Source organism: Mastacembelus armatus, chromosome 13 (genome assembly GCF_900324485.2).
Source record: "Mastacembelus armatus chromosome 13, fMasArm1.2, whole genome shotgun sequence".
Classification (NCBI taxonomy): domain Eukaryota; kingdom Metazoa; phylum Chordata; class Actinopteri; order Synbranchiformes; family Mastacembelidae; genus Mastacembelus; species Mastacembelus armatus.
The window spans coordinates 20,381,842-20,409,216 of record NC_046645.1 but is presented as its reverse complement, the minus strand read 5'-3'; the positions used below and the strand labels follow the sequence as shown (position 1 = coordinate 20,409,216).

Genomic DNA, 27,375 nt, shown 5'->3' with positions numbered 1-27,375 from the left:
CAACCTCCCTGGACTTGGCCACAAGAGGAAAACTGCCTGACTGCAGGGATTGCCTCAAAAGGTTGTGAAACAAAGTTTTTTAAGTTAAGGGTGCCATTATTTTTGTCAAGGCCAGTTTGCTTTTTTAAAATGCTTCTGTTGAACCAAAATTTAAATGCAATGTCTGATTTTCATTTGTTCATTTTCAGTAATTTTTTTTTATTGTTTATTCCTTTTGTCAGTTTCAAATTATTTCAGTGACCACTGTGGGTTTCTCTTTCTTTAATGAAAAGGTACCAACAATTTTGTCCACATGTGTAGATGCATTTTATCCACAATGCACAAGGAGCCTTCATGGTAAAAAAGAAGTCAACATTTGCATTGTGCAATGTTCAAAACCTGACCACTGTGCTGTATAGAACCACAGTGCTACCAGTTATAATACTTCATGGAAACCCAGACACTGCACTTTGCCTTGTTAATAAATAAAGTATTAGTGAAAAGGATATGCAATTAACCTCTGGATAATTCCTAATCCCAAAACAAATGCTTACTCTTACCAAATTTCTTGGAAATGGATCTAGATTTTGTCTATCCTGAGAAAACACTGCAATTATTAAAAATAAATAAATAAATGAAAATAGTAATAGTATAACCTAAGTTACCTGCTGCCACAAAAATCACAGTACTATTGTTTGAAAAATACCTGAAATAATTACTCTTAATGATTTACTGACAGAGTCCACTGCTGCATTTCTTCACTTTAATTTTGCATGAATTCATTACAACTAAGATAAATTCACCAGGAAACTGAAACCGTTTTTAAACATTATTTTACTTATTCATGTCTTGTAGAACTTTAAGACATGCCTGTTGTAGAGAAGTTACCTAGATTCCTGAATAAGGGCTTGCAAATGCAAATAAACTCTTTTTCATTCAAAACCTAAATCACGAAATTGCTATTGCTATTGTAACTCAGAGCGTTTAATTATTAAAACATTCATAGGAATGGTTTGTTGCCTCACCAAAAGAATACAACCCGTGTATATCATACTTGCTGCACATTACCTTACGATGATAACAATCTGAAAATAAATACATACATGCTACTGAGCAAAAAGACCTCAATTATACCTGCAATCATGTCGTCCACAGAGCTCATTTTGAGCAGCACCTGCTGGATGAGACCCACTTCAGTGCTTGTTTGCAGGTTTCGAACACTTTTCCGAAGGACAGCGGTGAACATGCTCCAGATTTCAGCCTGGCAAGTGACTTCACAGTGTTCCAGCAGCTCCACCATACAGCCAATGCTTTCTGCATCCTGGATAATGAAGTTTGTCTCCAAATCAAACTCACCACCCACCAGCTGTAGAATAAGATGGGACAGATTGGTAATGTAACAAACTATGCTTATGCTTTTCAATTTTTTTGTTATGGTGATGTGAGGTTCCAGCATGGAGCAACTTAAATGAAACTGAAAGGTTTAATGGTGAGCAGTATTGTTTGACCGAGCTTTCAACCCTGTTCCTGATTTTTTTTTTTTTTTTTTTTTCCTGAGAGGAAATGAACCATGATGACCTTTCACATCTTTTCCAAGTCACTACTCCGATATTATAGGACTGGCCAGCAATGGGAAATGAAAGTGGAGATTTCTTTACTTCAAAAAAGTTCTGATATGAATTTAAGCGTTGGCAAAAAATAAATTGCCTGCCATTTAATGAAAAGAGGGGACAAAGGGAGTCCTTAAAGCCCTATTGTCCCTCTTAAATCATTAGTGGTAATCACAGCTAAGAATATAGGAAACAGCAATCAATAATGCAGTTCTTCAAGTCCAACAAGCATGAAATTAGCACTCTAAAGAAGTGTATGGTCTATATGAAGAGCACCAACATTAACTTGCTGGTGGGGACAGGTAATAGCTAGGTGAGATCAAAAGAATCCAAAAATAGTGGAAAGAAACTAGTCCACTGAGGTCTGAATCAAGCCACACCTCAATCATCATCAGATCTTGGTGCAATTACATTACAATGATATGTATAACTGAGCAGTTGAAGATTTTAGAGAGTGCTGGCGTCTTGCCTCAGAGTGCAGTTGTTGTATATGTGTAGATCAGGGGTCACCGACCCTGGTCCTCAAGGGCACCTGTCCTACTGGTTTTCCAACTATCCCTGCCCTTCCAGTTTCTGTTTGGGTGAACACATCTGATCCAGGTAATCAGTAGTGGGTAGGGCAGGGACAGTTAGAAAACCAGCAGGACAGGTGCCCTCGAGGACCAGGGTTGGTGACCCCTGGTGTAGATGACAAGTAAACCTTCTCAAACACTACCTATATATCATCTCAGAGAATATAAATGTGCATTAATGTGCATTAATTTAAAATATGCTGCTGATATAAAGCATCGTGTAAGTGGTGTTTCTACATTCATCTGCTGTTGCAAGTGTTTAGATCATAGCAGTGTAAGTGATATAATGATTCTTAATCAATATGGTTTTCAGCAACTTACAGGCTGACCACATCATTCAGACATGATCATTAATAAGCACAGAGAACAGAGACATTGTTTATTGTGGCACAACAGAAAACAGGAATTTACAGCTTGGGCTGATGGTAATACACAGGCTGAGTTGCCTTAGTATAAAGCCAAGGAAGCTGTAAAAAGTCTGTCTTCTAAATATAGTCACTATGCTAACTCGTATAGAAAATTAACAGAATGGAGAAGAGCTCATTATTGGTAAGCAGAAATTCCTCAATGTCAAGCTGCCTGCTCCTCCTACCACCTGCCTAATGCATGTCCTGCTGCAGATAGCCAAACACAAGACAGCATTTTGTTGCCTCATACTTCTGCTGGGAACAACATGCTGCCTGTTGTGGTAGTTGGATAGTGACTATAACATTCTGCATTATAATAACAGGCTGGAACCAAAATTTACAGTCGTGCCAGAAGATGTGATCAACATCTACACATTTCCTGTATCAGACATATCAAACATCTATTATCCTACACTCAGTCATTGTGTTACACTTGCTGGAATGGATCTATACTCATCAAATTACACATGTGGCTCCTCAAACAAACTCTCTACCTGAGCACACTCATTTCGGTAACAATTCTGAACAAAAATCATATAAAAAACTCAAACGCATTTTGCATTATACTAACCATATGAAATATTGCTGAAGATAGAACCCTAATAATGGCATCTACACAGCACTTAATTAGCTCTTAAGACCATTTTTGGATTTCGGTGAAATTGCAAATATCTCACAATCAAATATCAGAAAGTCCAACTAAGTGCAGCACTATAAAATGCTGAAGAGAAAAGGTTATTCATGTCCAGTTTAATGTTATGAAAAACACATCCAGTTCAAGGTACTGGAGACAGGAAAACTGTGGTGCTTTTATGAATGAACAATGACAACATGTTTACTTATAATATGTTTCCCCAGTTTCAGAATTTGTGTATATCATTCTTACTTTCTGGCATAAACAATACTGAGTCTTGACTGTCAACGGTTGTTGGTCTGAAAGTGATTATTTTTAGACAAAAGGTTCTCCTTTTGCTGCCATAATGATGTGTGCTAGAGGGAAAATAACTAAGAGCTCTAGACTAAACATCATAGTTCAGTGCCACTGCCATTAAGCACATTATTTACAGGCATGCCACAATCTTTAGTAATGGTGTATTTGCACATTTAGATCCTAAGAATAATTTTTACCGATTATGCTACAAGAGTTATATAAAGCCATGAAATCACTGATTACACACTAACACATCAAGAACCGAGCTTCTCTGAGACATATAAAATCCTACAGAATAAAAAGTCAACACAGTTTGAATACCACTCAGTTTCAATGATGTAAACCCAATAATAAATGTTAAGAAGTAAACCCAATTATTTGTATAGAGGAGCAAACAGTGGCTTCAGAAAGTATTCTGAGTAGTGGCTGGGCTACACATGGACAGAAAATTGTGCCAAAGACACTCTGTGCTTTGGATCATAGCCATGCAGAAAGGTGAACTATTATCTCAGTGTGAAGTCATGTGCACTCTGGACCTGGTTTTATTTAAAAACCTCTCTCTAATCTTCTCCATCTTTCTGTCCTTGCAGCTTAGAAGCACCACCCCAAAAGAACAATCCTGCCAACACCATACTTTTTCATATGGATGGTGACTTCCCAACTCTGGGAAGTCTTGGTGTTCCAAACTTCTTGCATTTCACAATTACTGAGGCTACTGGGCTCCTGGCAAAACACAGTGTTTAATTTTTTGTTTGTTTTATTTTGTGGGGAGTGCTATAGAGACAAATAGAGAGTTCAATGGAACTCAAGTGCTTGTCCTGACACAAAGTGTGAGGTGTAAAAAGTGTGACTAAATGTTTTAGTACACCTCATTGAACCAATCCTCCTGCTTCCTGAAAAGCATGGAGCAATGTACTGTATATAGATTTCCATAGAATAAAACAAAGAAAGTATGAAAATATCTGAAATGAATACCTTTCCAACCAAAGTGATGATGCAAGCAACATAACCAATAGGAGTGATGAAACTATAAACAAAGCTTAATGCAGAGAAGTAGTTGAAGAAAATGTACACATAACTTTAGGCAGAATGCAGCTAGAATTCACCTTTCAGCATGACAATTATGTTGTTTCAGCACAGACCAAAGACAGTACTACAGTGACTTCAAGAGCCTGAATGTCTAGTGACCCCCATGTTTGTAAATCTCTGGAGAAACCTGAAAATTGCAATTCCTCTGACTCTGTACTCTGACAGCATCAGAAAGAATCCATCTGTAAAATTATTTACCTAAAATGTTTCAATTAAACATGAAACTCTGCTTGGCAGACATATTGCCAAGCAGAGTTTCATGTTTAATTAGCACCTTACTAACTACAACTCTGTATTGGTGGGTGTTGCACTGTTCCTAATTGTACCATTTGTCTTGTCTAACGTACTGTCTGCACTGCTGGTACATGTGCTCTTGTCCATCTTGTAGAGTTTTTGTATACAAAAATACTTGTTTTAGAGTTTGTGTTGTTTTGTGTGGCACCATGGTACCTGGAGGAATGTTGTTTCACTTCACTATGCACTGTCTTCACTGTACCTGGTTGAAATGACAATAAAAACCATCGAGCCTCTCCACAAAAAGTACAAAACAGGTGCGCTCAATGTTGAAATCATAGAGGACTTAAAGATGTACCTTAATAAAGAGTCAGTTTTACATTTATATCTAAATTTGCAACATTTTTTAAATTGTTTTCATTTGGTACACTACGTCAATAACACTACTGTACTTCTGTTTTTTAAGCAAGCAAGCTGAAGGCAATTAAAAGATGTTACACTAATACCTTCTTATACAGCTGTCTAAAGAGTACCATGGCCAAGTCTGTGCACAGTACCATTTAACACAGTGAAGTATGCCATCTGAAATAGTAGCTACTGGTAAATGATAAAAAAGGCACAGACAAAACATGCAAGTATTCCAACGCCACTGTAAGAAATGTTTCTTTTTCTTTCTGACTGTTGGCTGTATATTGTTTATCTGAAATACAATAACATCAAGAAACACCGAACAGTGAGAGAATGTGACTGTACACTCTTTTATTTGCACATGTCGCTGATTTCTACTCCTGATGGTTTTGATGATAGAATGCTGCTTGCCTTTGTCTGTTTACCACAGTTAAGCCCAGCAGCACAATGTGCTGATGGAAGTCAGAGAAGATATTATCAGTAACCTGCAAAATAAAAGTCCTGCTCCGGAACAGACAAGTGTCAAATGTAGATGCAAATTAATCAGGACTTTCAAAAAAACAAAGTAATACTACATAAATTACTGTACTGATTTATACTTAATTTCTCTTATGTTATCTCTGTTAAAATTATTAGGTATTTGAAAACATTTCTAGGGATTACCCACAACTATGATGAAGGACAACTAAAACAGATTCATAGGAACTACAACCTTCTTGCCATGAACCTGCCAGTGAATCTATGTTGTGGCTTAACTCTTCACAGTTGCCATTGAAACTAACTCTTCCAAGCTTGATTTATGAATAAACAGAGACACCTTGTTATATTTATCACATACAAAATGATGTGAATGATTTTCAGTGTTGCCTTTTTTACAAATTAAAAAAATACATAAAAATGAACACAGAACATAAAGCAAATCTCAGTCTTCAAATTTGTAATGATGTTATGATAATGACACTTAGCTTGTTATACTCAACCCATCACTCCACATACAAAATGTTGTCTTATGTGTCTCACTAAAGGGTAAAAACTGAAATATAATGGGCTCTGACTGAAGTTTTTCAGGTGCTATACGTGTTTGAGGTCTGTGTTGCAGTTCTGGCAAAAGACAAGTTGTCAGTCAGCATGTCAAGGGTCAGCTTAAGCATTTTTCAAAGTCTTGGCACACCCACCCAACCAATCTGTATTCCCATTGTTTCCACTCAAAAGGAATTAAATCTTCTGGCACTTCTCTGACTGCACCATAATTCAACATCAAAGTGTGTGAAAGTTCTATATAATGTGAATATATTCAATCAGAGAGGCACGAAAACACACAAAGATCATTTCAGTCCTGGAAACCCAGTGTAACACAAGAGAAGCAAATTCAACAGAAAACAATTCATACTGTATGATGCAAGGGCCAACATGCAGTTCAAATCTGGGTTTTGCAGACGAAACTAAACCTAATGTAACCCACTTCCCTGTTCTCAGGAGAGGAGCCCAGGAAACCTGCCTCCTGCAGCATATGATTTCAATTAAGAATATCTGCCCTGGATAATTAAGGTGTTCAGAAGCTCAGAGGAGCTGAGGCTCAATGATTTGCAAACCAGTAAGGAAGGTTATAGAAACACACTACACTGTGAGGCACGAGACTAATATCACTTTAATTAGGCTCTAACTGGTATCTGCAGCTGAAGCCAACAGATTTGTCAGGTCGGGTTCACTAGAGTAATGAGTGACAGCTACCTCCTTTAACTGTTAAAATAGTTAAAGCATAAAGACTTAGAGAAAAGGTCTTATTTATAAAACAAAAATGAAATTAGATTAGCAATACTGTCTTTCACTCACTTTTGTACATCGAAGCTCCACTTAACTGCTCACAAGCTTATATGAGGTTGGTCAGCTGGCTGATCTGGGAAAAATGAGATTCAGTGATAAACCAGCAGAGCTTGTTGTGTTTCAGGAAATGAAAGAAGTGACCCCATCACAGTAATTTTTTAATGTGCTGGGAATAGCATTCCACTAGGCAGACATTTATTTTATGGTGCAGCAAAACTAAAAACTGTTTATATGAAAACAATTAAGATCTGTGCTTAGGTTAATTTTCCCCCTCGTGCTTAGGTTAATTTTCCCCCTCATGGTTCCTTACTTTAAGCACACTAGGGCTCTGAGTCTTAATCAAGTACATTTTTTCTTTAGAAAATTTTCAATTGCACATCACAGCTACTGTATGAGGGAGAGAATTAAGAGGTACATCTGAGCCCTCAAGATTCCCTCCACTTTCTGATTAGGCCAGGGATGAAGGTTTGCAGTCACCATGGTGACAGGCAGCAAAGACTGGACTTGAGACTGTTTCATAGTGAAACCTACAGTGGACACTAAATTTGGTGAAAATACAGCTTGAACATTCAGCTTGTGTCTTATTTATGAAAACTGCTGATGGTGTCTCTACATTGTAGTCAAGGTGTCCCTTGGGAGCTGATGCATCCCTAATATTTAAATAATTAAAAAGCGAGAGTTCCAGGTTCTAAGACAAATTGAACTGTGATGAATAGAAATATACACCCAATTAGATTTTAATACCATAAGATGTGTAACACACTATTCTTCCTTTATCAAAACCAGTTTTTGTCTCTAAAAAATTAGTACAGTCACAATTATATGGGTGTGTTTCACTACCCAGTCACGATCATTCCAATGAAAGAAACACTGGCTTGATAAATGCCCAGACAGACTCATCTGAGGTTTCTCCATTAGGATTGTTTTTTTCAGTCACTTCGAAAAGCTAGAGGAGAGTGTTCATGAAGAGCATGGAACAGAAACTGCTTTGTCTCTGGTATATTTATGCGCTAGCATGACTCTCCACCATATGATGTTAAGTGTTGCTAATAAACAGCGCTGCAAACACAAACAAAAGGCCAAACCAGGGAAACAAACCATAAGCAAACATGGTGTCATCAAAAGTACAATATAACTTGGTGGCTTATTCAAGTAAAAGCTCTGTTGATACTTGGAAGCCAAAGTCTCCTGGTAAACGTAAAGCCTGTCACGCACAATAACAAGGTTCCACAACAGAATCAGAACAGCACACAGCTGACCTTTAAAAGCCAAATGCGAGCAAAGAGATCATGTATAATGCAACAACATGGCATGCAGAAGTAAAGAGGAGAAAATATTGATTTGACCATTTTACAGCCAACTGCTTAGCAGCACCAGAGGGAGTAAAACACAATATCTGTACAGAATGCTTGGCTTTTCCCACATTCCTACCAGTCAAAAAACTGTTTGTCAACGAGTAAAAGAAATAAAATAGAATATATTTATCAATAACACAATGTATTCATATAAATAGTACCAAGCCATTGAAAAAAAATTAGATAATCACAAATATTCAGTCAATTTGTTCTTTCCATTGTGGGGAAAACATTCTTTTAGAAACATATCAATGAAAGCCTGTAATTTGAAGCACAGGTGATTTTATATATAACAACATACTCTTACACAATATAAGGGAATTAAATAGAGGCAGTTGAGTTTCACCTGTGGTTGAGTTAAGTTTGATTTAAGCTATTTGGATGCTGTATTTTACTGCAGCTAAAGTTGCAAATAAATTACTTTATAGCTATAGTAATAAAACTAGATTAGAATATTGCATGTACAGTAAATAAGCTATTATATTAGACTGCTATTTTACAGTAATCATCCATCCATCCATTTTCAATACCCACTTATTCCTTACCCAGGGTCCCAGGGATCTGCTGGAGCCTATCCCAGCTCTCTTTGGGTGAAAGGCAGGGGTCCACCCTGGACAGGTCACCAGTCCATCACAGGGCCACATAGAGACAAACAACCTCACACACTCACACTCACTCCTATGGGCAATTTAGAGTCACCAATCAACCTGACATACATGTTTTTGGACTGTGGGAGGAAACCAGAGTACCTGGAGAAAACCCACACAAGAACAGGGAGAACATGCAAACTCCACACAGAAAGGCCAGGTTGAGAACCCACGACCTTCTTGCTGTGAGGCAATAGTGCTAACCACTAAACCACCATGCTGTCACAGTAATTATGGTAACTTCAACCATAACAATACGTGTAGTACATCTGTATGGTGAATGAAAGCAATCTACTACTAGATGCAAACCATCCAAATGTGTGTATATGCAGCAGAAGAAAAAAAAAAATTCAATTGTCTAGATTAGTGAGAGTCTGGATTTTTGTTTTACACTGCTGACCTGAGAAGTACATGCAATAAAGAATATAGAAAACCATTTATGAAGAGGTATTTCTAAATTTGCTCCTCTTTGAGGCAGGAAAAATGTTGATAAATTGGTAAGGTACACTTGTACAATTACCTCAGGACAGGATCACTGGATGACTGGAATGTGTGGTGGCCAAAGCTCACTGGTAACCCACAGTCAAGTTCCAGTCTTTTGTGAATGAGTAAATGCGAAAATGACTGACTTTAAAAGAAAGATGTATGAGGATAACATGCAAACAATAGCATGCATTGGGACAAAATGGCACTGCCACTCCAGGGAAGTATTCTAAAGAGTTGAGGTGAAGACTAGACCAAGACTATTCTTTCTTTACTTTAAAAATGTCACCAAAATAAAGGTCAAGTCATTTAATGAAGACGAGTGTGGAACATTGGAGAGTGAGTGTCGAATATATAATATATCAGCTTATTGCTTCTGTGGTTCCATTTAGTTTGATGAATGGCCTTCACATCAATGCTAAACCATGCTAATGACCACACTTCAAATGCCCTATCTATCCACTCTGCTTCACTGACGAGTTAAGCACACCACAGAGCTGCATACTGCCTGGGAGTGATAAAATAATTGTTCTTCCTCTCTCTAAAAGGCAATAATCATCTAGAGAACACACACAGAGAAGCAGGAAAACAACAATGAGCCAAGTTGCCAAAATTAACTCAGTTCTTGTTTATCTGTCTCCTTGTTTATTCTTTAATGTATAATCATGAGTAAAACTTGAATGTGCTTAATTTCAAATGGCCAGATTTTTAAACTTGCTAAAATGCGTATGTCTCACACCAAACTGCTGAAATGTTGAAGTTGTTTTGCACACTTTGCACAACTGATTTCAGACAAGACCTGCAATCAGTGTAAATTATTGTGATAGCTAAAAGATGTTTGAAGTCACTCAATGTATAAGTAAACTGCCTCTGTCCATTTCAAATGCACACTGGATCAATCATCTGTGACTTGTTTCCATCATGCTGCCACCACAACTGCTGGTTCTGTCCAGCACGAAACCAAACATTTTTGAAAACTCTTGCAGTGTCTTGGAAATCTTGCATAAAGGTCAAGGTACATTTTGCAGACACATGAACCTGATGCTCTGTCAAGATGGATGGTGAATTATAACATACTCTGTCTCTCAACATGCTACTGGGAGGAAAGAGCGTGAGTGAGTTCTTTGGCAGTTCTGCACTTAATTATAGTTAGAAAGCTTGCTTGTATTTAATTTGCATTTAATTTACTAAAAAGGAGCGAGAGAGAGAGAGAGAGAGAGAGAGAGAGAGACAAAGACCTGCAATACATATAGTTATAGTGCTCTGATAACACAGGCCCATATCTTGCACCTACTGACATTCTTGTTAGAGTGTAACACTTCCTCATTTTCTCCTCTGGATTCATATATGCATTGCTACCATTCTGCAACCATATGAAAACTGCATCTATTTTACAAAGGGCAAAAATTTTATGTGGCTTACTAAAAGACTTGCTCAACCCTGATTTCATGCTACAATAATATAAAACAGCGACAGTCTGAATCTGTTGCAAATAACCTGAACACATAAACAAACCTGAAGTTAGAACAAAACCTCTCTTATCTTGCTGTAGACAGTAAAAGCAGATGTGTACATCATAATTGAGGGTATATTGCATCATTGAGTAGCTCTACCTACACAGGTGAAAGGACAGACTGCACAATGTACACCGCATAATGCCCACTGCCTTCTGTGTGACACCTGGAGAGTCTCCTCGTCTTCAATAAAAAAATTAAAAAAAAACTAGACTCAGTCTAACAACTATCAGACAGCAGCCACCTGGTACATCTGAATTTCTGAGCACATCTCCTGTCATGTACAGTCAGAATGTGAATCCACAGTAAGTCTATATTTGACATCCATATGTCTGATGGTGGTTGAGCAGATTTGCCAACACCCATTTCCCTGTAGCTAAGACAGCATATCTATTATTTTAGAGATTAAAAGTAAAAGGAATGCATTAAAAACAGAAAAGAACACAGGAAGAAGGGATGCAGTTACAGGGAAGTACAATGAAGTACAAACAATAACAGCAGTATTTTGGACAGCACACACTGACAGACCTGTTTAGAATGTGGCCTGAATTAAAGCCCAGCTCCCTACATGTGACTAAGCTGTGACAGAGTCATCATGAGGGCTGATGAACTGTTTGTGGAAATACTCCTAAAGATTTAAAGATTACAGTGTTTATGCTTCACTGAACTGGATGCCTGCAGCATACAGATGTGGCTAACAAGCCTCCAGGAAACATGAGATGAAAGCTGTTTCAGTCTTCTGGATAGTCCACCGCTGAGGATTCTGAAAAATCTTTACAATTAATGGAACCATGCTGTGCGTCTTCTGTTCTAATTTGATCAAGAATAGCACCAATTTATCATCTGTCAGTTTTGTGACAACTTTGCTTTCCTACCCACTGATTATCAGCTGTGCATAGTCAGAATATATCTGTGAACTGAAAATTGACACACAACAGACAACCGTCAAACGATCACAGTGATGGCATCATGTACGCAGACACAGTGGGTGTGTGATGCTGACTGTTCAAGTCCAACTGCTGACCTTTGTCAGAGGTCTACTCCCTCTCTGTGTTTCTCTCCAACTTCCTGTCTGGCTCTCTGTGACCAAATAGGGGCAAGAAAAATAAAATAAAATGCTCAAACCCAACATCTACTTTTGAATATGGAATTAAACATAATTATATTTTTCTGTTTTGTGTAAACCATGGAACTCAAATCAACAGTAAATTATACCTGACAGTTAATTTAACCTATTAAGCTTAATTCCACATTACTAATTCCTGGGGAATTGATTGTTTTTGTGTCTCAACTGTATTTCATACTCAGGTCATCATTAAAATGAAACTCTTCCGCAAATGGTTTTCTTTACTTTCCCCATTCAGCTGAATTGGAAAGTGTGTCCAAGCTTTTGACTGGGAGTGTACAGTATTTCTAAATAAATACAATATCTAGTCATTAGAACAATACATAAGTTGACTGATCATCGTAGACATAACCTAAATATGCAGAATACATTTAAAGGCTGATTCTCTATTTATAATGAATGATTACTGTGTCCCGTGAGTACAAAACATTTTTAAAAGATAACATAGTGTTTGGCAGGCGTTGCAAAGGCATAGGTAATAAACACATCATGATAATGAAAAAAAATGACAGCACTGAACATAAAAAGTCACAGGACCACTGGGGTAATGCTGCATATTTTAAGTGCATTATGAACACTTGACAGTATCAGCTTGAAGCAGAGAGTCAAGGTTATAGTAGAATATATTTTTCTCAGACTATATTTCACTCAAAACAGCAGGGAGAGTCCGGGATAACTGCAGCGCAGCAGGGACACTTGAAAACAGCAACTGCAGCAAATTCCCCTACTAGTCTGAAAATATTGGATCTCTAGATGGCCAAATTATTTTTTTCCAAATGTGTCTGACTTCATTGAGAACACGCTTGGTAGTTTTAAATATTGCATTTTGGCCCAGGGCATTCAGCATTGGTATCTGAGAAGCATCCTGATTACAGTCAATGGGATTTTAGCTTAAGGGGAATGGAAGTGAGAATAAATGAAAAGAGAAGTTCCAGGCAATGAAAACTAAGAGGCATTTGTAAAAATGAATACCAGCCTGGTCTGAAATCTGACCTATTATTAAGGAGAGGACATTCAGACAGCGACATTTTGAATGTATGGGAGTGAAGAGGGGATGGGTCAGAGAGAAAATAACAAGAGTGAATATGTTAACTGATTGGTTTCAATAAAAGTGAAGTGAAAGGTAGACACAGCAGATCAACAACAACTGTCACACAGAGCTCTCCGCTACTGAGACTTGTAACTCCTCCACCCAGCAGGTTAAGCCTCCAGCAGCTAGACTTAAAACCAAGGCAAAGACACATAATGTGACAATGCTACAACTCTGGCAACAGACACTGCAAATTACACACACACACACACACACACACATCACTACCGCCACCAAAAAAAGACAGACCTACCAGCCTTACTGGCTACACTGAAAGTGACAACAGCATAACTTCATTAGTATGTACTGTACTCAATGAGTCTAAGGAGCCACTGGTGCAAAATTAAAAACATTAGTTTGTGGTGAATTTAACTTTACTGTGTGAGGACACAGAGAGAAATCATATAGATAAGGCCCAGACACAGTTAACCAAGGGCAAAGGACAGTGCAGCTCCTCTTCTGATCTTCCAGTCATCCTCTGTGCACAGCAGAATGACCATGTCCCATCATGCATCACGGCCACCCCATATATCTAATCTTATCTTGATCCTGGCAGCGCACAGCTGTATTAAATGTCCCGGTCTCGGAGTTCTGTCACAACATCAGCAATGTGTGTCATTTCACTCCTAAGCTGGAATAACACAGTTCTACGTTAAAATCCAGTTTTTCAAGAAAAATAGCATAAAACTGGTAGAACAATTAAAGTCAAACAAACATACATTTGTACACACCATATTGCACACAGGGACAAACTAATAAACATGTACTCAATAAAATCTTGAATGAAATTTGTCTCCTTTTTCTTCAAAAACTCAATGCTCTAAATATTTCCCTTAACTGACACAACTGCAATTATTTCAATTACAAAGAAAAGATCAAATCAGCAGTTCCTCACCAAATACTACAAAGCTATTTGTAATTTATTTAAGAGGAACATAATATGTGATCACACAAGAAATATAGAAGCACAGAAACCTCACTGGAATATCAAAAGCCTTTTCCACTGTCAACAAGGCTTTACCTTGGGAAAGGTGTGACCTCTATCTGTTTTCTTCTTCTCTGCCAATAAATTAAGGAGAAAATATATTATAGCAAATCTCAAAAGCACAAAGTCCACAACCTACTTCAACTTAAAACTGGTCAGGATATTTTCTCATGCTTATATCTAACTCAAAAGTAATAATATGACACCAATTTACATAAGCAGTAAAATGGAATCATTGAAAATACATGTCGATGTGGTAAAATCATTTAGTCCTGTGCCATGTTATCGTACGAAAGGTTATTAATCTGAAGATAATAGTGAGGTTCCTGTTATTTGAATGTCCTGTATAGAAAAAGACAACTTTTAACTACTCAGAAAGAGTAGACAGAAAGACAGGAAGAAACTGTGAAAAAAGAGGAGTTGTAAGATTTTTGTGGGTAAATGCTGCAAGAACAAAAGAATATGCTTTTTAAGTACAAAGGGCCCTGAAAGATTCCCTCTATGTGGGAGGTTATGATGTGACTGATTACTGTAATGATAAAGAGGCAGTTGAACAGTGAGATTCCCTCAGCTCCTACCCCAGACACCAGCTGCCTGTCTTGATTTCAGCACTGAGGACAGCTCCCTTGTTGTGGATCCCAGTGGATCATCAGTTACACTTCAGATGTGTCAAAAGTCTACCTTAAGTGAAACTGACAAATTTAGCCTTGTAACATGAAGTTCTCACCTTCGATGGATTCATGAATGTGTAAAATTCATTTATTTGGTGTCTACACTCAGCTCCTGAGTTCCACGCCAAACCCTGTCACATGAAACAGTCAAAGTACACAGAAGTGAGGCCTTTTATGTGTGGCCAGTCTTGAACTTTAAAGCACCCTGACTGATACAAATTAAAATGGGGATCAAAGCCAATTAATGCTAGTCTGCTTGCTTTTGAACGACACTTAAGGAAAGTGTATGGGAGTGCTTTCCCTTTGTTCCACTCGATTAATTTATCACATCTTTTAGCTGGCCACAGTGAATAGGGCACTTGGACACCTACACACTTTCACACTAATGGAAAAAAACTCCCTAAGCCACACCATTTTTTCACTATCGCGTATTCACTGTTTACTATGTGGCAAAACATGCCTGATTATTATTCTGGTGGTTTATATCATGCGGGCGTTCCTCTAATCCCTTGAAATGCTTGGAATTGTCAAACAGGAGAAGTGTTCACCTCTCCAGAGGGGGTGGGAGAAAATTAAAAGGCAAGCTTGCAGGAAATACACCTCTCAAAGGGAAAGAGGGTGTGCTGTGTAAACATGTCTACTAGGAGACTTGACTGAATGACAGAGCTAGTCACAGAACACATATCACAACAACTCCAATGAACCAAACAATGCCCTTGCCAATAAATGATGCCAGTCCAAATGTGATGAACAGCACATCTGAACAGGAACACCCTGTTAATACAAAGTATATTTGCAGAGACATGAAGCTGCTGCCAAAGACCTAAAATTGTCTAAATGGGCAGCATACATAACTTAGTTATACATTTGACCGAAGACAGACAGTCACCTTGATGGTACTCTGCACTGCAGCATTTTTCACTGTTCACCTTTGTTGATGCAGCCAACCATGTGATATAATACAGGACAACTGAAAGAAACACATGTTCCTCTCCATTAGGTGCAAGTAGGTATTAATCCCACTGTAGTCAAGATATAATTTGGTTGAAATCAAGTTCACATCATGTTGCATGTAATTTGGATGAAGACCTAACAGTTGTGGGGTTATTGTGATTAGTTAGCTCTTCTCAATACTGCCATTAAAAAAAAAATGCTGTCCTCATATACTGCTAAAGGAAAGCAAAGCATTCCGAAATATTTGCTGCTCCTTTCCATCAGGAGAGGAGAGAAGTTTAAAGGTCCACTGCTGATATAAACATATTTTGCTTGATAGAGAAAGGAATAGTACACTGCAATGCAGACACCAGAGGGAGAGATAGAAAGGAAAGATGGAAAAGAGTGAGGGTTGAGACAGACTTTTGTAAGGAAAGAAAGGGCAAAAGATGAAAAGGGGATGACAGCAGAGAGCTCTTGACTCTGTCCTCTCCAGATCATCAAAGTGTCACTTCTCTTACCAAGCTAGGACTGAGACAAGATGTCCTCCAGGTTAAAAACAGGGATCAGTATGCAGGTCACAGAACTAAGGAGGAGTAAGAAAGAAAGAAAGTGGTGGAGACAGCCTATAGTGTTTACTGCAGCAATTCCCCACTTCCTCTGTCCAACACTAATGACACTGTTTCCTAACAAAAAACATATTAACAGGTCTTAACGGGACAGTTGCCATGCTGGTTTCTTTGACAGAGTGATTATGATACTGGCAAATCTCAAATAACGTGCAGTAGAAATACAGATGCCATTGGATAATAACAGTGTTAGAAAACACAACTACCTCCATACTACCTCCACAAAAAATACCACATGAAATATTATGTGTGAGAATAATTTTCTAAGTTAATTTTCCTTTTTGGTCTGCATTTGGGCACAATGAAATGCAGCTATATTGAGTTCAAAATTAAGGTCATTGTGGAGGAGTAAGCTGAAATCACACATAGACGCACAGTTAACACTGTTGCCAACCCACTATTCTTCTTCCCAACAACAATGAATGACTAATACAATATCCTATGGGGTTGGGGCTAAAAAATATATATAAGTACCTCTATACTCAAGTCAAACCTCTCTGCCTTATAGTTTGTCAGGTAGTTCATCTAGCAAATACACTTTTCCCACAGGGTTTGTGCACAATTAACTGAGTAAATAAAGGAAGCATGCATTTCCTAATTAAAATTCATAATGGAAAAATGTAAATTGCTGAGCCTCCAAAAAAAAGAAAGTATACAGTAGACATCTTGCATACCATCCACCTAATATAAGCATATTAGATAATATAGCATCTGCCCTTTTCTGGATTATTTCTGTGATTTCCACACTCACAGGTCCTAATCTTTCTTCCTTTTAATGTAACAAAGTATTTACATATAACACCAACTGGCCATTAACTGGATGTGCTTTAAATGCTAGAGACACCTACCACGTCCCACCAATACTTTCATATCAACAAAATATGGACCAGCCCATGTGCACAAAATAATGTCCACAGTATTTCCAACATAAAATCTTACATCAATATTCACCAAGATTTTAAGCAGACAGAAAAGTTCACATTTTTGCACCATTAATGTTATCTTTTCACAAGACAGTTTTTAATACTTGATTAAATAAAGCTATTAGTGTTAAAAATATAATGCACTTAGCTATCATGTAGTGTTCTAGTTGTAATCACAGGAACAGCTCTAATTTGCCTAAGAGTCTGTGGGCTGTCCTGCAGTATCAGGCAAGGGCAATATAAAAAGCATTGGGGGTGGCAGGTTAGGATTAAATCAGGCCACTCAGGACAGGACAATAGTTATCCATGCTTCATTATGTACTCGATACTAGCTAGAGCATGCACTCATAACTAGTGGATAATCAGATGTTCAGGTTCTTCATTAGGGCCTTCGTAGGAGCAGTGAGAAAGCTTTGCATATTCGACATCATAGTGAGGCAGGGATCAAGGCGACTCTGTCGCCTCTGGATGCAGGTACATTAACAGATTCAAGGGTCCAACTTCAAAGGTTTTCCCAATCAAGTTAGGTTGGTGAGGGCACTTCTCTCCTTTAATGCCATTGTTTATAATCTGATGTTAATCACTGTAATAGCTATGATAATCTGTCCATTTCCACTGAAAAGAATTAGTTCAGATGCTACTGTACAAGCTTTGCAGTACGAAAGTAGTAGTTAGATAAAGGATGTTGCTCACCTCCAAAACATGAAGATACTATGGCAATTTCTTGTGACTACCGGTCTTTCCAGTCGTCTTTGTCTGTAGGGCTCTACTGACCAGGTGTTAGTCACTATCCTCCCTGCTCACAAATCAAGATAGGTCTTATCCCCAGCTGCTCCTTCAAGCATCAACTGACCTCTCTCACCACTTCCTCGCCTAAACAAGGGCATGTTAGCCTCTTTAACCAATCTGCACACCTCTGAGTCCTTGAGGTTCTGCCTTTCTCCCCCCTGGTGTTGCAGTGTAATTACTTGATCGCTTGCTGCCTGCCCATTTATCTGAAGGCTAGACACTTTAAATGATCAGAATAGAAGCTTTAAGCTTGATCTGTAACGTATAGTTAAAATATTGACATATTTGCAAGTGAAAACCTGTACAGTTTATAAACAGCAGGGAAACACCAGTGATTGTAAGACCCACTGAGAACCTATTTCCTCCCTTTGTTATTAAAATTACAGCAATAATCAAGGTGATTATATCATAGGTCCTCTGTTGAGGTAAAATTAGACAACAGTAATGTAATCCTATTTTTTTTTAAAGAAAACATTTTAATAAATCTATATTACAAGTACAACAGGAAAAATATATTTCATTTCATCCAAATACCAGCTGTATATATTTATGGAATAACAGAACTGCACAAGCTACACAAACTGCAGCCTCATTTATTAATTCATCTGTTTTCCCAAATTTATGGAATATATTGTAGTGAAACTTAACATTTAAATTTAGAACTTTAGTCTTTCATATTGAAATTTAAAGTTTTTTTTTGATTTCACTAGACAAAAGAGGTTCTGACAAAAACTTAATTTTAATAACTGTTTACTTGATTTGTCCAAATGCTAAAATCAGGCGATACCAGAAACAGTAAAAAAGATAAAGTAGCCTAATTAAAACGTTGATATGGTGATAAATCATTCTGTTGTCAAAAGTAACAGTCCACACTCTGTCACAACCAGTAATAGCAGTTTGGATCCAAGCAATCGTAATCCAAATATACACAAAGTTTAGGAATAGATGTAAAGTTTAAACTACTTAATTCTCTCAGTGAAGCCGTATAAAAATGAACAACACAGCCAGTCAGGACAGAAAGAAGGGAATCTTTCTTTGGCCTGCTCGTACTTTAACCTCTAGCTTACCTCAAACCCTGACTGTCATGTTCATGCTGCTAGAAAATGAAAAGAGAATGAATAATTCAAGCTCTGCCCGGGTGTTCTATGGAGAAAGTCAGTGCAAGGATGCACATATAAGGCATGTGAATATGTATAACTCAAACACAAAAACAAAAATTCTCTTCTTTTAGTCAGCTGCAAGGCCATATCAGAATGTGCGATATTTAGAGATTTCACATATTCACCCATATCTACTTTCAGTGGACTCTGTTGTGACAAAGTCATAGAGAGAGGAAATTCCTTGCCCCTCTTACAATATCTTAAAGCTCCTGTGAATCAAGTCACAGCAACATAAAATAGCAAAGCCAAGTGCCATGCTCTGTTTATATCAGGAAAAAGACAATACCTTTCACTTCTCTCTGCAACTGAATGCCAAATAGATTATCAGAACAAAAACAAATAAAAGACAGCAAGAACAAGTTGAAATCATTTGCATGGAAAGCTGTTACTGACAGTCTCTTGGCTCTGAAGTGTTGAAGGAACAACTTGCGAAAATCAATCCAAAAACAACTGCATTTCAGAGTGAAAATAAACAGATGCTTGAAAATAGGATGTGAAATAGCAGTGGAGTTAAAACAGAATGTAACACATAATCTTGCCATTTCTTAAAAAGGTTGTTTATGCGCATGTGTACTGCCTTGCGTGTGCACGAGTGCCTGAGCAGTGATTGATGGTTCTATTATGGTCTTACTTGATGCAGTATGTAATTACTTGCATCAACACAACCTGTCAGCCCCAATCTGCCTAACATCAGGCTGCTGAGCAGAATGTTGCTCACTGAAAGTGGGAATAATGTCAACAATGCATCCTTCACATTTACACACACACTGGTAAATTCCAGAGAGAACTGCAGACTGTGCACAGCCAGCCAAGCTACTGCAGGGTATATGCATATTCAATGAGACTTTACTATTCACATGGCCAAAATATGAGGCTTGTTTGTTAAGTGCTGGGGATAGAAGTGTGCAGATTAGTAACCCAATGAAATAAAACAGAAATGAGTGTGGCACAGTAATTACAACATGCATGACATGCTGTTTCATCACACTGCTTTGACTTAAGGGATTTTTTTTCCCTGCAGGACTTATAAAATTATTAGCAATGACAGGCAGTGAAATAACTTCATAATTTGCTTTAGTCTGTCAAAAATATCACTATTTCATGCAAGACAGTAATTTGTCATGATTCCCAAAGATAAGGTGCTAAGGATTGGGGAAGAAGATTCAAAAGCCACTGTCGGAGTTGTCCAGCAGTGTTACCACATGTTCTATAATGTTCAAGTTTATATATACACAGCTGTGTTATGTGGGAACAAAATTGACAGATTGTTTTATGCAAGAGACTAATATGAACTGTATGTATGGATGCACCAAACTGCTAATTGCACCTTGCCACTAGATCTATAGAAGAAAGAGGCTTTAAAAACTGCTCAGGAGAAAAGGCACTTTCAGACCATTATCGAAAGAGCTCCAAGACTTTCAGTTTCCATTTCATCACACACACACACACACACACACACACACACACACACACACACACACACACACACACACACACACACACACACACACACACACACACAAAAACACTGTTCTATAGAATTTATTACTTACATACATGCTTTTAAAGTTCGCAAGAAACCAAGAATACCTGGTAAAGTAATAAACAGTTGGGGAATTATTGCAAAATGTAGGATGAAAAACATTATTAGGGCTCTTAAGACTTTATAGGCATATAAACTTTTGGACATTTATTAATGACAGATGGACTGCGGTGTAACCTGAGTCTAGACAGAGAGAGAGAGGAGGCAGATGGCTGTCAAACAGCAGGGTCACCCTGCAGCTTCAGTGGTGGAGTTTGCAGAAAGTAAAGCTTCTAAAATGGCTTTATTAATTAAATAAATAAATCTATCTTAACTCTTTATATGCCTGCCAGCTGAGATCATTTAAACAAACCATTGCAACAGGTCATGAATATGAAAGATGCATCTGACTTTTCAGCATCTTCACTGCTGAGATACTTAAGGGTTTGAAGTTAAAATGTTTTTCAAGTCATTTGCTCAGTCTCCTAGTTTCCTTAAATATACAGGCTGAAAAATACTAAAATACACAGATCTCCTCTTTTTGAGCAATGAATGAACGTCCAGAACTAGCATGTCAACTGGTATGTAGATTTTTAACAGTGATGTTTTTAATGCATTGTTTTCGTGTTATTCTTACCAAAATGACTCACAAAAAAGTGCACTAAAGTATATACTCAGTTCTCAACGGATGTGCTTCTAGAGAATCAATGCAATTCTAAATGTTATATTATTTGCAATGCACAAAATGTTCATGACACACACATCAAAAGCTAAGCTAATAATTACCATGACATATTCCAAACAGTGCTATTCTACATAAAACCTAGATGGGTAGTGAACAGCAGCACAATGGAGCGTGATCAGAATACCAACCAGCATCTTAAAACTCAGGGAAAAGCAGTGGAGAGGTTTGGACAGCCAAGAAACATGGTCACTCAGGCAACACACACACTAATCTGCAGATACCATGAATGAGACTTGGCTATGCTTTCTGACACATGGCAATCACACGGCTGAGTGCAGAAACACAGGCGCATCGTCCATAACACCACTGACTCGGTGACAGACCTGGAAGCACCAGCTGCCCTCTGACTGAAAACAAAATGTAGTGACAGGAACCGACTGTCTCCCCCATTAAGTGTCATTTTGGAGCCTTCACAGAGAGACAAGAGGCTATAGGAGCTGAACTGAAGCTGTACTGAAGCATGGAGAATTACCTCCTTAATCAGGTTAGTTTAGAATAACCTGATTATATTATTAGTTTAATTGGGCTTTACATGGTTTATTCACAATAATAGATAAATAATGTTATATAAAATATTACCAAATATTAATAATATTAATAACACATTAGACAGTAACTCAGTAAACAAAAGCGAGTTCAGTTTTTAGATTTAGAATTTAGTTCGTCATAATATGACAAATTAAAACCTTAAGACCCTGGTGGTCCCTCCATGCACTAAGGGCTACAGTCTTCCTAAAGAAACACATACAACAAAAAATGAGAGCAGAGCAATATCAGTTTACAGCAGTAAGCCTCTTTAATGTGAATCATGCTGTAGCATGCAGTTATTTGTTTTATACAAAAAAAAAAAACTTTCAAAAAATGTCAGCTCTCATCAGTGATATTAGTGTATATGATGCATTAGTATATACAGAATTTATGTATTTAATTACTGGTGGAGTTGAACAGTTGTTGCACACTGGAGGCTTGAGAGTAATGATGACTGTGTGGAGAGCATTTTTCCTCTCCTGCTTACTCTATTTTCCTGTCACTTCACAGCTACTTCCTTCTTTTTCACCTGCCACACTCAAGATGACTCTCCCATATAACAGGTCACACACTCTGTCTCATAAACTAGTGACAGAACACTGGTCCACACTTGAAGCCTGCTTGACTGCTGGAAGCACAGTAAATTCATTCCCACTGAGTGACTGAAATGACAGCTATCAGGAAAAGAATGAACAAGATGTCTCTGACATCGCACAACAGCTGAAAACTCACAAATTCTTCGCAATGTGATTATACAGTGCAATTATAATTATATCAAATGTTGGTGTTGGAATATTCCTGATATCAAAAGGGTTAAATTAGATCCGACCATTAAAGTAACTATAACAAAAATCTGCTCTGTGCTCTCTGCGCCTTATTGCTCTGCCTTATGTCTCTTGTAGTACAATGGATTTCTTGGTCTGTTTCTTGGGATCTTGGTAAGTGCTCATTTCTAACCCTGCTCGCACTCTGTCGATGTCCCTCCCTGACAAGGAATCCACAAAAGAGGCAGAGGATGTGTCTAAGCCTGTCACTAAGAATCACTAGAGAGAAATGACATTTTATGTGACCAAACATAATTAAACCTCCAGACCTGCTATTCTTGTGTATACTTTTTTGATAAAAAAATAAAGAAGCAGACCATCTTTCTTCAGAACCCCACAGAAATTAAGAAAGTCTTCTAGTCATCAAATTACTTAGGTCTGGACTTTCATGGGTCTCACAACAATAAAGCTGCGCTGGACAAATTGCTCACTAAAGCAGTCCATTTATCCAGACTTTGAGCTCGGCATTACAGAGGTAAAATATTTAACGAAGGAAAAAAAATGATGTTCAACAAGCTATAGATGTAACTGCAAAATTACAACTGAAACATGCCTTTTCAATTGTAGAGTTTAAAGTATCACTGTCTTACCCTCTGAAAATTAGCAAGGTCCATCTTTAATATGTAACATTCCAACTGTAGTTAAACCATTACAACCTGAAAAGAGAGAGAGCGAGAGAGAGTTGGAGCATCTATAGATGGTTCAGAAAGAAATAGCAATGACACACGGTCTAAGGAGTTTAAGAAGTTTTGGACTGTCAAACTTTGTACCAGGGTACTACCTGGTATTGCAGCGTTAAGAACATTTCTGGGCCAGAGTGGCTCACTAATTTGTTCAACAGACTTAATAACTTCAGTCTTATAGTGGCTTTGACTCCAGCGCAGAGCAGACCAACTTTGACTTCAGTCAGTGGTCAATAAACATTTGGCGACATTATGAACATAGTCAATTTTTAAATGTTTTTTTTTTTTGTCTCTTGGGACTGTTATGAACAAATTACCTGTAAAAATATCCCAGCTAATTAAGGAAGGAAAATATTAGAGAATCCAATCATCATTAATGCCTCCATCATGAACACCATCAGTTGCAGCTTCCACATGGATTTAGCTGCACCATGGAGATGCGATAAAAATGTCCTGAATGTCTTCACACCCCATTCACCATCATCCATCCACCACCCCTATTTGGTGAAAGAAGTCAGCAGAATTTCCCTCTGCAGAAGAAAACCCTCCAAAAAATTGTTCCAAAATGTGATTCAATTGCTGTGACCTAACTCACAAGTGCACATGCAGGTGTCAAAAAGGAAGCCAAATATCATATGTTGGTACTGCCACCCTTACATCAAAGAATTATTTTGAGAGTGACTTCTGCTTACGCAATTATGGTCAACTATAATGCTTATCTCTCACATCGGTCACATAATTGCCAAACAGAATGGCTGGTTTTCTTCCCAGTTATCCAGACTGGATGTATTAGTATAGACTGGATGTATTAGTATAGACTGGATGTATTGACTTAGCTCTGCAACACCTAGTGTTAGCAATTATCACCCTTACAGTACTGAAAACCAGCTGTACTACTTAAAAATTTGTGATGGCATTTCCTCAGGTTCACCATACTACTGTGATTCCAGTGTGATAAGCAGAACAGCCTGAACAACCTGGTCCAAGAACTTGGAGCCCTATATTTAAAGTGTTTGCAGACAAGGTTTGCAGTGCAACAACAATGACAGTGAGCTTTCTAGGAAAAAACAGCTCCCCCAAAAAACTTACACTGGGGATACACAGACACTGTTTTCACTAAGCATTTTTATCCTCTACTGAAGAGGTACAGCTGCACTACTTGTCTCGCTGTGGCCTAGTATTCTTAAGATGTTTCATATTCATAGAAGGATACTGGCTTGGTGTACCAATTTGAAATAAATATACAGTAAGGCACAAATGGTCAGTATATACTGTACAGTATATATACTGTAGATATAAAGCTTTAAGTTCCCCTTTTAGAGCAACACTCAACACTGATCATTGTGTCTGTGTTTTCAAAGGGTTTTGAGGTCATTTTAAATGTCCTGCATTTCAAGGCTTCTGTACTTTTTTTCATTAATGTTTGCCTTTATTAGTCTGTAAATTGCAGGGAGAGAGAGATAGAAAGAGGGGTGAGGCCTGCAGCAAATGTCACAGACTGGTGCAATACTGTGGTGAGATAATCAGAAAAACGGCCTACAGATGTGAAGGAGCAACATATGACCCTTATGCTGTGAATTAAGAACTGGTCCACACAGTTTATAGAAACAAGCAAATATAAACTGTGTCCAGAATAGGGAATTCTCTACCCCAACCAGGGAATATGGGCACTCAAACATTAATCAAAGCATGTGTTATCAGTCAGAAGCACGATGCTGTAACTCCACAGCCTTTCATGACTTCTAACACAGTGTATTCATATTAATAAGTAAGACCATCACACTGTCCCAAGCGGTGTTCCATATAGGCCATGTAATTCCATGCTGCATCACTTTCAACCAAAAGCCACAGCAGTAATCCTTTTCTGCTTGAGACTTGGGAGCAACAGTGAGGCTCTGCAGCCAGATGTTCCTTTCAAAGCAGTCCAACACCGAAAAATAATAGCATTAGACCAAGACTCAGAATTCAGCACTTAGTCTTTGGTTAAAATGGTCCCACCATATACCCATGCACCCAACATGCTAAGACTGAAATGCATCTGCAAAGCTAAGAAGTGTCTTTTCCATTGTGGTTCTATCATATCAAATATATCAAAAATAAAATTTAAATGTAATCTAAACAGTGAAAATATACTTTTTTTTATATAGAGGGTGTTTTTAAAAATTGGTGAAAGTGACTAACAGTGGCCAACAGTGCACTGGTTCCCCATTAAAATCATATTAAATCAAAGAATCAAAAAATGGCATAAAAAGCCACCTAGAGGGTACTATAATCATTATTTGGTCTACAGTCCCTCAGTGAACCTATCGCGCCTGGATATAGAAAGCTGCCATTTCAAATATAATTAAGGGAAGACTATATAAAACATGTGGTTGTCCATTACTCGCTCATCTATGTATGTATGAGCAATTCTTTTGTGTTGAGGAAATCAGAATTTAAACAGCATTTGAATCAGAAGTTATGCATCACTGGAAGCTTAAATATTCCAGTGAGAGTCCATCAAAGTGTTTTTAAAAGTAGGTGCACTGAACCAGATTAAAAATCAAGCAGACAGCAAAGTATGTCCAAGTGACTAATTATAAAACGATCCAGTCAGAATGTGGCATGGAAGATAATGAGCCATAAAAATGGATGGTGTCTTCGTTCATTACGTTGATCCCTTAGTATTAATTGTAATCCAAACCCCTAACTCTCAGTAAGCCTTCCATTATTTCTCCCTTACTTCAGCTACATTAAATCAGTATGTGATCTAGCTTTTAGAGTCCTTCATGCTTCAATTTCAGCAGGAAATGGAAACATTCCAGCTGTACTGGAGCAATAAATATAAATATCTAGGAGACTGATTACACTAACCTTTATCAAAAGCACAGCTTTTACAGGAATTGCAGGATGAATACTGCACCCTGGTCTCAGTCATCTGATGGCAACACACTGCAGGCTACAGAGGTACAGCACTTCAAGACCAAAAGTGCAAATGAAAACATAATATATTGGAAACAGAACCATCCCATCAACAATGCCAGCCCTGTCAGGGATAATGCAGAAATCTGTATTGACAACACACACAACATTAACTGCCTAGTGGCTCATGTGCAGCAGAGAGTTATAAATCTGTCACTACCTATAATACGGACCTCAGATGCCTCATGCTACACCAATAAAATGCGTACTATCTGTTGTGGGTGTTCTGTCACTAAGGATGGAAAGAGAAATTGCTGATACAAAGATTGGCTTTCTTTTGGGAAGCTACTGTTGTATGCTTGAGAACTTGTATTGAAATATCGGTATTTGTTGAATCACAATATGCTTCCGTTTTACCATATAATGGACAGGTAGCTTGGTAGGTTCTTTCAATTACTGCATCAGAAAAGTAGGACGCACCATGCAAACTAAACAAGGGGACAACCACGCTATCATATCCAAAGAGAGATATTACTACATCTAGAACATCATATATATATATATATATATATATACATATATAAAATACATACACCATAATAAATAAGTCAGATGTAGCTGGACAGATATCACTACCTTTGCTGATCCCCTTTGATCTACTTTCCTTTAAACAGTTTCCCCCCCTCTAAATCACTTTGAGCACTGTTTATTTAGCATTGTGCTCATAACCTTTTAAATCACACCTTGCTTACAAAAGATAAAAAGAGGCTAACATGTGCCAAAGTAAAATCACTGCCTGCAACTATCAAAAAA

General features: G+C 37.8%; 1 protein-coding gene across 2 annotated transcripts in view; it reads right to left on the bottom strand.

Annotated features, from left to right (window-relative positions):
• The window catches only part of nbeab (neurobeachin b), a 178,540-nt gene that overhangs the window by 139,990 nt on the left and 11,175 nt on the right, over positions 1 to 27,375 (bottom strand). For both annotated transcript variants that reach the window (XM_026295919.2, XM_026295910.2), the window contains exon 2: positions 1,114 to 1,345. In XM_026295919.2, coding sequence (XP_026151704.1) covers positions 1,114 to 1,345 — 232 coding nt within the window. The remainder of the gene's footprint in view (positions 1 to 1,113; positions 1,346 to 27,375) is intronic.